General features: G+C 51.3%; 1 protein-coding gene across 2 annotated transcripts; it reads right to left on the bottom strand.

Annotated features, from left to right (window-relative positions):
- Positions 1-2,957: 2,957 nt before the first annotated feature.
- On the bottom strand, positions 2,958-10,392 carry LOC123052031 (uncharacterized). 2 transcript variants are annotated; one of them, XR_006424417.1, is made up of 2 exons: positions 7,354-9,917; positions 2,958-3,358 (listed from the first exon to the last, which is right to left on the bottom strand). XR_006424417.1 is itself a non-coding variant. In XM_044475078.1 (2 exons), exons 1-2 carry the CDS (start codon positions 10,315-10,317, stop codon positions 3,330-3,332), a joined length of 411 nt encoding a protein of 136 aa, XP_044331013.1. In that variant the 5' UTR covers positions 10,318-10,392; the 3' UTR covers positions 2,958-3,329. The 2 variants fall into 2 exon arrangements, 1 of the variants encoding a protein (XP_044331013.1); XM_044475078.1 differs by lacking the exon at positions 7,354-9,917 and adding an exon at positions 9,936-10,392.
- Between the last annotated feature and the right edge of the window lie 1,427 nt (positions 10,393-11,819).

The following is an 11,819-nucleotide window of genomic DNA, read 5'->3' as shown; positions in this document are numbered from 1 at the left end:
AGAATTAAAATATTATATTTCTGCTCACACGGAGGAAACAGATGAGTAGTCAGCTACAGAGAGCCAGCTGCAACACGTGCTCCTAGACACCATGTGAGAGTGAGTCATGGGCCATGCATTAATAAAGGGGACAATTGCATTTTTACCCCTAGTTGGTTCCTACCCACGGGTTTTGCCCTTACTTTTCGAGCTTGCTCAGTTTTGCCCTTATTTTTTCCATCGAGGTCCCTCGAATGCCCTTTGACCGTTTGACCAAAACTTTGAAAATTCATAACTAATTCACATGAACTCAGAAAAATACAAATAAGATATTAAAATGTTCAGATAAACATTACCTTTATGGGCATATCATTTGCATTCAGGACAAAAGCATCATTTAAACTACCCGAGGTAATTAATGTTATTAACATTATTAAAAATAAATAGGTAAAAACAATATTGTTTCCGTGAATAAAAATTATATACAAATGTAGGTGATGTTTTCTGAACATCCTGATACCTTATTTGCATTTTCCTGAGTTCGTATCAACTTGTTATGAAGTTTCCAAATAATGGTCAAAGTCGTTAGAACATTCATAACAAGTTGATACAAACTCTGAAAAATGCAAATAAGTTATCAGGATGTTCAGAAAACATCACCTACATTTGCATGTAATTTTTATTCATGAAAAAAATATTGTTTATACCTATTTATTTTTAATAATGTTAATAACACTAATTACCTCGGGTAATTTAAATGATGCTTTTGTCTTGAATGCAAATGATATGCCCATAAAGGTAATGTTTATCTGAACATTTTGATATCTTATTTGCATTTTTCTGAGTTCATATGAATTAGTTATGAATTTTCAAAGTTTTGGTCAAACAGTCAAAGGGCATTCGAGGGATCTCGACAGAAAAAGTAAGGGCAAAACTGAGCAAGCTCGAAAAGTAAGGGCAAAACCCGTGGGTAGGAACCAACTAGGGGTAAAAATGTAATTGTCCCTTAATAAAGTAGCACACGTTTACATCTAACTATTGTATGTGTCGGCTATAACCTTAACTATGGATGACATGTCAACATCATATAGCCATCAACTAGTTGTATTGTTAACCATGCTCTGATGCTGATGACCATGAAGTACTTTTGTTTCGCCTTGAAATCTTGATGAGCAGCAATGAATGGAACATCAACAAATCAGTCAATGTCGGGCCGCGCTGGCATGCATCACCTCTAAGGGCATGTCCAATAGGTTGTATGTTAGTCTTGTTGGTAAAATGTCCATGTCATCAACCAACAAGCTATCATACAACTACTCCAATGGATTGTATGTAAGATATTCAATAGATGGTGAGAAAATAAATGTGATTGCTCTCTATTTTACCTTGGAGCTTGTGCAAAAGTTGTTGGTTAATCTAAATACCACTGTTCAAGAATTCACCCGGTTAATTAGTTAACGGGCCAGTTAATCGCTACTCATAGCATGGCCGAATCAAATAACACCTATTTTTTGCGTTAATTTGTCGGGACGATTAATTGGCCAGTTAGACCGATTAATCAGTTGTCATGCCGATTAATCCCTGCTGGCCCATTAACGGGTGGGCAAACAAAGCCCAAAATTTTGGCCCATAACCCCTTCCGGCCCCATGCCACTCCTTAATAGATATGATTAATAATTTTACCTCCTCTCTACGCTTTTCATATGTGTATGGTAACATATTTTGGTATACTACATAGCCGGGAGCATGAGAGTATGGTATAATACATTAAAAAATCTTGATATATGTTGGCAAGTTTCTATTCAAATCTATCGATTAATGGTCGACCGATTAATCCAGTTAATAGGCTGATTCACCGACTAATTGCTACTCCTAAACTGACCGAGCAGCTACAGGTTAACGATTTCTTGAACATTGCTAAATACAACTTTACTCTCTCTTCACATTTAATACATGCCACATCATCACTGTGTCCTAGGTGGCAAATTTACCAACACCTATCTTACAACTATTGGAGATGCCCTAATGCGAGGCAGACCAACCCGATCGTCATTGGCCAAATCGAACGTACTAACTCCGCGCGCCCAGTTGACGAGGTCAACCACCTTCGAGAGCAGGAACTCTGCTGCCATTGTGACTCCTTTTTCGAAAAGGGGTGCTTTATTACTTAAAAGATTAAAGCAGTACACCCGGCCTCTGCATAGCTAAGATGCACACAGCCAAACAATATCCTCTCATTCAAATGAAAAAAAAGCGAAATACAAGGAAAGCATGCAGTATTCGTATAACGCCTAAAGCGGAGGGGGGCAATCCTAAGATCATGCTTCCACCCATGTTGGGTAAAAGTATCCCTCGCTGTAGCCTCCAATCGTGCACACACCTCCATAAACAGGTCTCGATTCTCCACACGGTGTAGAGAGGACCATAAACGAAGAGTCCCGGTACATCTGTAGATAACCTGCATAAGAGAAGTACTTTTATCGTTAAAAACCTTATCATTTCTACAGAGCCAAAGTGACCAAATAACGACAAGCGCTCCCACCCTGAGAAGGGTTCTAATCATGTGATCAATCCCATTTAGCCAGTTTCCAAATACATTAGCAACACAATAAGGAGGATACAAGCCAGAAGCTATTTGGATGACTGACCATATAGAACGAGCCAATTTGCATTGAAAGAATAAATGTTTTATTGTCTTATCATGGTGACAAAAGACACATTGCGGACTTCCATGTCAATTCCTCTTAATAAGGTTATATTTAGTAAGAATGACTCCACGACGAAGATACCATGCGAAGATTTTATTCTTAAGTGGTATCTTCATCTTCCAGATCTTCTTGTTATTATCAACTGGCACATCAGACTGGATTAACGCTCTATACATAGAATCTACTGAGAACTGTCCATTCCCATGTAGGTTCATCGGAATACATCAGACCCATGTGACAATTGCACTATGGACAACCGCTGGAGCAGGATGTTCCGCGATTGTAGTCTGGGTCCAAATAAATCCCTTCTGAATGTCACATTTGGCAGAAATTATTCCATTACCGTGCCGATAGTATCACGAAATAGGGTTTCCCCCCGCTTTAGATTATAAAGCAACCACCACAACAATACCCGACAATCGCGACCAACAAAAGGTCCAGCCAAGGAAACAAAAAAAAGGTTACCACAAGGGCATAACAGAAGTACAACATAGAGCAGAGCGCTCGGGGCATAGCCAAACAACCCCAAAATATGGATTGTAGTCTAACTAGTCCGGCTCATGTGGTGGAGGCGGGAGCGGTGGCGCCAATGCTCCTCCGGTGGTGCGTAAGGCCGAGATGATCCTGTCGATGAAGTCCCGATCACACCGCTTGCTGAGCGGTCTCCATAGCTGCAAGAAGCCACACAATTTGTAAATAGAGTCAGTCGCACGAGTTGGAATCACATGCTCAATCACGAGTTTATTGCGAGCCGTCCATAGAGTCCATGCTATCGCCCCCACTACTACCCACAGGCTAGGGCGCGTCCTGGCCTCTCGGCTTAGGACCGCCTGAAATAGATCGGGGAGGTTATCATGGTCCCAATCACCACAAATCACCTCCCTGATGCAGCTCCAGAGGAGGACTGCCGTCGGGCACCAAAAGAAAATATGGTTGGAGTCTTCTGGTATGCTACATAGGGAGCATAGACTATCCCTGGGGCCATTCCATTTTCTAACTTCCGAACCCGAGGGTAAACGGCCTCGCACCCATTGCCATAGAAAGATGTGAATCTTTAACAGTAGCTTAATCTCCCAAAGAAGGGTCATTTTGGTTGGGCCCAGGGTAGCTAGCATGGCGTGGTATAGGGACTTGGTAGAAAACCTCCCACTTGGTTCGAGGGACCAAGATAATGAATCTTCCTCCATGGAGGGAGGGTGAAGAGAAATGCATTGGAGCATCTCGTCCCATTGGCCCCGTTCTAACGGCCCAAAAGTACGGCGGAAAGCTATAGCCCCTAGGTCAGTGAGGGCCGCATGTACGGATAGATGCGGTCGGACACAGATGGAAAAGAGCGTGTTGAAATGTTGGGCAAATGGTCGGTCACCCGACCAATGGTCAAGCCAGAACAAGGTGTTGGTGCATGTCCCCACCGAGATGGATGTTCCAATCCGTAGGACCGACATAGGCTGGATGACTGCCTGCCAAAACTGGGAGCCACCCGTCCGGGAGGCGAAGGCCAGGGGTTGTCCACGCAGGTACTTTGCGCGGATGATCTGGACCCATAGGCCTCCATCACCCATCTCAATGCGCCATAGCCATTTGGAGAGTAAGGCTATGTTCATCCGCTTGGACGAGATGACTCCCAAGCCGCCTTGGTCCTTTGGCTTGCAAACCTCAGACCATTTTACCATGTGATATTTTTGTCAACTATCTGGTCTCGCCCAGAAGAACCGAGACAAGTACTTGGTGACTTCCTGATGAAGGGATTCATGCAAACTATAGAATCCCATCAAGTACATAAGCAGGCTAACCAAGGAGGAGTTCATCAACACGACCCGGGCCGCCTTGGATAGCCACCTCCCCTGCCATGGCTCGACCCTGTGTTAGAGCTTGGACACCGTGGGGCGAAGGTCCTTCGCCTGGAGGCAGGAATCGCTAATCGGGAGGCCAAGGTAGGTGGTCGGAAACGAGCCAAGATGGTAGTTCAACATAATGGCTATGCGTCGGGATTCTTCCCCTGAGTAGCCTAGCACCATTACTTCGCTTTTGGCAAAGTTTATTGTCAGGCCCGAGATCTCTTGAAAACACAAGGGTAGAAACTTCAGATTTTGGATGTCAGAGTCCAAGCCTTCAACCATGAGGATGGTGTCATCCGCATATTGGAGATGAGTAATACCCCCGTCACTGAGTAGGTGCGGGCAGATCCCCTTGATATGACCAGCCCGTCGTGATTTGTCCAAGATTGTGGCAAGTGCATCCACAATCAGGTTGAACAGGAAGGGGGCAGGGGGTCGCCTTGGCGCACCCCCTGGGTAGTGCGGAAGTAGGAGCCAACTTCCCCGTTGATGTTGACAGCAGTACGGCCAGACATAACCAACTGCATCACCCGAGCTATCCAATATGGGTCAAACCCACGCTTCTCCATGACCTCACAGAGAAAGAACCAGTGGACCGTATCATAGGCCTTATGGAAATCAATCTTGAAGAAAACAACACGGAGGTGTTTTCTCTTGACCTCATGGAGGATTTCATGAAGCACTAGAACCCCGTCGAGAATGAATCGGCCCTTTGTGAACGTCAATTGGTTCGGGTGGTGGATCCTTGGAGCCAGCAGGGCCGCCCTAGTGGCGTACCCCTTGGCTAAAATCCTAAAGATCACGTTAATCATCGTGATCGGGCGAAACTGTCGAATATCCGATGCCCCTTGGACCTTGGGGATTAGAGATATGATCCCATAGTTCAGGCGGGATACATCAAGGGTCCCCCTCGAAAACTCCCGGAATAATGCCATAATCTCGCCCTTGATGGTGGGCCAGAAAGTTTGAAAAAACCGGACCGGGAGACCGTCCGGGCCCGGGGCAGAGGCCGCGTTCATGGACTTGACGATGGCCTCCACCTCAGATTCTTCAAAGGGGTTAAGGAGGGCTTGCTTCTCTTCGGAGGAGACGCGGAGATGCTCATCCCAAAAGTTCTCAGCTAGAGCGAGGCCCCCTCGCGGCCGAGCGGAAAACAGAGTTATATAGAACCCATCTACATGAGCCCGGATCTTGTCCGGGTCCTGTAACAACCGGTCCCTATCCCAAAGGATGGGGATAGTGCACCGTCGCCTACGGCCATTGGCAATGGCCTGAAAATAAGCCCTGTTGGCATCGCCAAACAGGATCCAATTAAAAGAGCCGCGCTGGCGCCAGTATTCTTCCTCTTTGGCATAGATGTCAGTAAGGGTATCTTCCAGGCTATACCTCAGGGACCACTCCTCCGAGGACAGACCTGGGTCGGCAGCCCGAATGTCAAGTGCCCGGATCTCCATAAGTAGAGCCTGCTTCTGGACCCGTAGGTCCCGTCCAATATTTGCGCCCCAGCCCTTCATAAATTGTCGGGATCGTTTGGCCAAGTGATGCCAGTCGTCCATGACTGACATAGTCCGGTGAGGTTCAGCACGGGCCGCAGTCCAATGGTCTCGAACGGCCGCAGTGAATCCTGGATGGTGAAGCTAGAACGCCTCAAACCGAAAGCGAGGGGGCGGTCGGGGATGCTCATCCATGGATGATAGTAGGAGGAGTACATGTTCAGATCCAATCCTAGTGATGGCCTGGAGAGTAGCTAAGGGGAACCGAAGTTCCCATTGGGATACATATACCCGGTCCAGAACACTTTGGGTCGGATTCACCTGTTTATTAGTCCAGGTGAAACTGGCTCTGATCCTATCTAACTCCTGGAGCTCGAGGTCGGCAATCCAGTCATTAAAACATTGCATGCCTGACTGGTCAACCCAACCATTATTCTTGTCCGCTATGGAGCATAGAAGATTGAAGTCACCCCCAATGATCACTGGGAGAGTGGCCGCCCTAATCTTGGCGTGCAGCTCAGCGAGGAACACGGTGGAGCGATTGTGGTCAGCCGGGCCATAAACGACAATCACTTCCCATTTGAAGTTAACAGCCCTCTCCCATACTTCCATACTCACGAAGAAATCTCTGCGGTCCATGGATCAAACCTCAAAGGTGGCATCCTTCACCCCGAGAAGGATGCCACCAGAGTGTCCCGCCACTCCACTAGATGGCAACCAGTGACATGCAAACAAATGTCTGCTCAATCGATCGAGTTTCGAGACAGAGAGAACTCGGACCTCATTGTTTCTTGGATCGCCACTATATCAATATTCTCCTCACGCATGTAGTCCACTAATTGGCGATGCCAGCCATAATAGCCGAACCCGCGAAGATTCCAGAAAAGTGCACGCATACTACTCCTCTAGGGGGTCCATGCTGGACCCCACCGCAATGGATGCGATAAGCGCCTGACGAAGTTGAGCCATGCGAGAACGAGTACGGCCCCGAACCTCTACCAGGGCAGCAGCCAGCCTATCCCCCCTCCCCACGGGTTGTATGCTGGGGGTCATGGCAGCCTCAGCCACGGCAGCCTCGTGAGCCCTACCGGCTGCAAGGTGGCCATCAAGGATCTCTTTAGCCTTGATGGTCGTGATCTGTTCAAGGGTGGGGCCCTCCTCACCACGGAAGACAATTGCAAAATCATTGGCAAGAAGGGCCAGATGGCCTAAGGGAACGGCAGCAAGCGCTGAGAAGGAGTCCATCGGTTCCTCCTCAGCCGGGATCCCCCCATCAGATGTGTCATCCATAAGTAAGCAATCAATAGCCGAAAGCAGAGGGGGGTTGGGACGGACCTGAGTCCAAGTTGCGGGCCGCAGCCCGGCGAGCGGCCTTCTCAACTACATTGGGGGACGCACCAGTTGCACGCGCGGCCAAGTCGATCCACGCGCTCTTCCGAGTGATCATCGCCGGAGAAGACGCCGAACGCGGTGGGCCCTTGCCCTTCGGAGGACGAGGAGGCACCGGGGGGGCGGACCTGCCCAGTCCCGGTCACCGGGGGGGCGGACCTCCCCCGACCCAACCCGCGACGAAGATGGTGGCGATGATGCCCGGGTGATGGTGGGTGAGGCCATACGCGGGAAGGAGGGGGCAGACCTCCAAGCTGACATTGCTTGCCCCACTAAGCGTCTCCGACTCCAAAGCAGCCATGAGAGTGCCAAGGAGTAGGGGGAGGGCCGCGCTAGGGCGAAGTGGTGAATCAGCGTCGAGCATGTCGTTGAGTGCACGAGCGTCCACATCCTCCATCGGATCTTGGGCAGAAGCATCATGGGTCAGAGAGAGCTCTTTGGTCGCTGTCTTGTCCGCCGGCAGGGGCGGCGCATGTGGCTCAAGGGAGTCTTCATCCTCCCCGCTGGAGCTTGGGGAACGGCTACGCCTACGCGGTGACCGACCACCATCGTGGGAGCGTGGGCCACCGCCCAAGTCGCCATCGGACCCGGGAGCCACATCATCCGTCGCTGGTTGGGAGGAGCCCAAAGCTTCCCCCTCCATCGAGATCTTGAGGTCATATCCAGCATCTCCAAAGAACATACGGACAGTTGTCTGTAGATTAGTCGGGTCGTGAGTCTTGATCTTGACACGAACAGCCGGTCCGCGAACGAGAGAGGAGCCATCCACCTCCACTATCTTGCCAAGGAGTCTGGACATGTTCCGAATGGCGCGCTCCTTCCTAGAAATCGGCGGTAGCCCACGGATTTGAATCCACACCGTCGAGAGACAGGCCACCGCCATAGGGTCCACCAATGGCACTGATATGCTGACGGTGAGCTTGTTGAGAGCTAATGTGAGCTGATCACTGTGCGTGCCATAGCGCAAGTTGATAGGATCCGGAAACACCGTGGTAAACTCGTGATCAGAGATCGGAGCAACCTCACAGTCCCAATCAGGGCGGAAGAGGTGACGGAGCTCCTCCGTGATGATAGACGGGGAAGCCGACCGGCCTTCCAAGACCGAGATGAGAGCGGTTAGGGATGGCACAGCCGCGACCGCGGGCAGATCCATTTGGAAGAATCCAAGATCGTCCAGAGCATGGCCGTAGAGCATCAGCTCTCCCTCCTCCGGCTGAAGCGGTCAGAGAATCGTGGGGTGGTTCGTGCCCTTGCACTTGAAACAAGCCAGAGGTTCCTTGCAGTCGACCTGGCAGTGGCCCTCCTTGCCACAGTTGAAGCAGGAAATGGCGTTGGAGGTGGACTTTGCCGGAGAGGCCAGATGGGCCGGGGTCGGGTGGGTGATGAAAGAAGCTTGGCCAGCTCCACCACCGAACCACTGGCCAGCCTTCTTCTTCTTCTTCTTCGCGAAAGCGCCCCAGGGGTTGGGAGCGCCGGGACCCGGGGGACGGAACTGCGGCTGACGCTATGGTGGGTTGTACCAGCAAGGTGGGGATTGCTCCGCACGACTAGAGCGAGCCGGGGACTGCGATCGGAGGGGAGGGCAGCGACGAGCAGGGGAACAGCGGTCCCGCTCACACCCACGGCTCCGCCAATGGTCCGGCGAGCGGTCACGCAGCCGGTCCTCCCACCCGGAGGGGTCTGAGGTCAGGGCAGAGCCACGGGACACGAGCTTGGAGCGGAGCTTGGACTCCCTCCGCGAGGCCTCCGAGGAGGGGCGCCAGGAGTCGGCCGGGCGACGGTCCGCTGGCTCGTCAGCACGGTGTTTTGGGCGAGGAGCCCCATCCCCCGCATCACGCGGCATCGGGGGCGGAGCGGAGAGCACGGACGGCGCGGGAATGGTGGAGGGGACAGGGGGCGGCGCAGGATGGGAGGGTGCGGGAAGGGGGAGGAATGCAAGGCAGGAGAGCACACTTGCCCTAGAGACGAGGTTGTCTCGGGCCCTGGTGCATGGTCGACCAGGCCTCCAGCAGGAGACGAGGCGAGGCCCAGCCCCACCCCACGACCCAGAGGAGGAAAGCCCCCCGACACCAGAGGACCAAGGTGCTCTAGGCGGCCCAGCCCATTAAGCGACGGGTCGCTGTGGGAGGGAAGGGTTTCCCCTCGTACAGCCAGGGGGTGGCGGCGCGGCGCCAGCACCACCCGCGGGGCGTCGACGGCCGGGCTGGCCGGAGCCGGAGAGGGGAGAAAGGCACGGAATTTGGGCAAGCCACGCGAGACAGAAGCCGACACCGAAGCAGAGGAGGCCATCGGAGGGGGCAGGAGGCGCGAGCTCGATGATGAGGGGGCGTCCCGACGCCAGGAAACCGCCGCACGACCGAGGTCTGCCCTCTCGACCACCCCCCAAGCACGGGCTCAGGCCCCGCGACCGTGCCGACCGGTCGGAGGGCCGGACCGCGGCGGTGACGGGGAAGGTGGGGAATGGGAGGGGCGGGATGGCACCTACGCAGGGAGGGGGGCGCTCGGGCGGGGGAGGGGAGGCAACTCACCAGAGACGAGCTCAGCCAGGCGATCACCAAAACGGCGGCCTCGCGGAAGGAGACCCGCCGCAGCCGCAGCCGCGTCGGACAGGTCCTCCTCTGCCGGCCAATCAGCCCAAGGCTCGCGGTCGAGGAGGTCGATACAGGGGGCAGAGGCGAGCACCAAAGGCGGGGGCGGGGGTCCCCATGGGGGCACCGCGAGGAGGCCGGGGCGAGGGGGCCGAGCCTGCCAGAGGGCCGGCCGGAGCGCCGGCGAGGGGAGGATCCGGCCGTCGCGCGCCTGTCGCCCGCGAGTCGCCGCAGTCCGCTCAGATGGGTTCAAATGGAAAATGTTCAATATTAGTGTTAGAAACCTAAAATCCGTGGCGATAGTATCACCCCCTTGTGACATACAATGTTGTATAGAGACGGATATTGTTCCCGGAGTGGCATTTCCTAGCCACTTATCCTCCCAGAATCTAATTTCCGAGCCATCCTTAATCGAGAAATATCCATAGCAAAAGAAATATTCTTCGTAGCCATTAGACCCGCCCAAAAGTGAGAATCCCCAGGCTTCCAATATACTTGCGATACTGCCTTGGAGCCCACATATTTCCGTTGGAGGATGGTTTTCCATACACCATCTTCCGTTAGTAATTTAAACAACCATTTACCGAGTAGGGACCTATTCCTAACCTCAAGGTCATGAATGCCCAACTCGCCTTGGTCTTTGGGACGGTAAACCACACTCATTTAGCCAATCAATATTTCTTTTTTTTCGCTATATATCTCCTTGCCAAAAGAATCTTAATCGGAAATAATCCAATCTATCTAAAACTCCTTTTGGCAACTGGAAGAAGGAGATCATATATAGTAACATATTACTTAGTATTGAATTTATTAGGACCAATCTTCCTCCTAAAGACAGTAGCTTACCTTTCCAACTGCTAAGTCTTTTTTGCAGCCTCTCCTCGACGTATTTCCATTCAGCATTTGTGAGTCTCCGATAATATATCGGTATCCCCAAATATGTGATCGGAAACTGACCCAACCCACATCCGAACAGTTCCATTGATGTGCCCTTGTCGGACGACATCGCGATAGAGAGGATCGGCGACCGCACCATCGCTGGATGCACATCCCCTTCGCTACACAGACCACTCCATTCATGTCCAGCAAGATAGGCCCCGGAGCAAGGGCGAGCACCCCCACGACGGGGAGGATCGCAACAGTGAGGTGCCGGCGTGATGGGTCCCGGTCGAGGCGGGGGTCGTCATCCGAATCGTGCCCTAAGCGTGGCGAGGAGAGGTACATGGTGGGACGAAAAAACGGTTTGCGTGGGTGCGTTTTGTACATGACAAAAAATCGGCGGGGGTGGTGTGAGCAAACGACCACCTACTAGTACTATATTTTTTTTTAGAAAATAACCTACTGCTACTTTAGTAGTAGAGACTAGAAGCTAGGTCTTTAACTTGGAACTGAACCGAACACATAACCTGGCTTCTCCAACATATTATGTATTTCTTCTCTTTTTTGATCGCTCACTGTTATTTATGAATTTTAGGAACCACGTATCCGAAATTGCTGTTGTGGACAAATTTTATTTCTGTCATCCAGGGACTTAATTTAGCTCAAAGAATCGAAACACAGGAAAAACTGCACAGCAGCGGCAGAACTTTGTTTGTAACTTGTTGACAGTTTTCTCTGATTTGAGCATATTTGACACCGTTGGAAAACTATCAACAAAATCCTCAACTTATGATTTGGGTTATCCTAATTCCTAAGATTCTTCACAGGTTAATCACAGTAATTAAAATAAGCCACCTGACCCATGCCCCAAAAAGCATCCAAAAATCCTCGGCGCCAAAATCTAGGAGTACTTACCTACTAGCAAAGTTAAACAAAACTGCAATA

The sequence above is a fragment of the Triticum aestivum genome, chromosome 1A, assembly GCF_018294505.1.
Source record: "Triticum aestivum cultivar Chinese Spring chromosome 1A, IWGSC CS RefSeq v2.1, whole genome shotgun sequence".
Classification (NCBI taxonomy): Eukaryota; Viridiplantae; Streptophyta; class Magnoliopsida; order Poales; family Poaceae; genus Triticum; species Triticum aestivum.
Note: the sequence above shows the minus strand (reverse complement) of the source record. Positions and strands in the feature narration are given on the sequence as shown.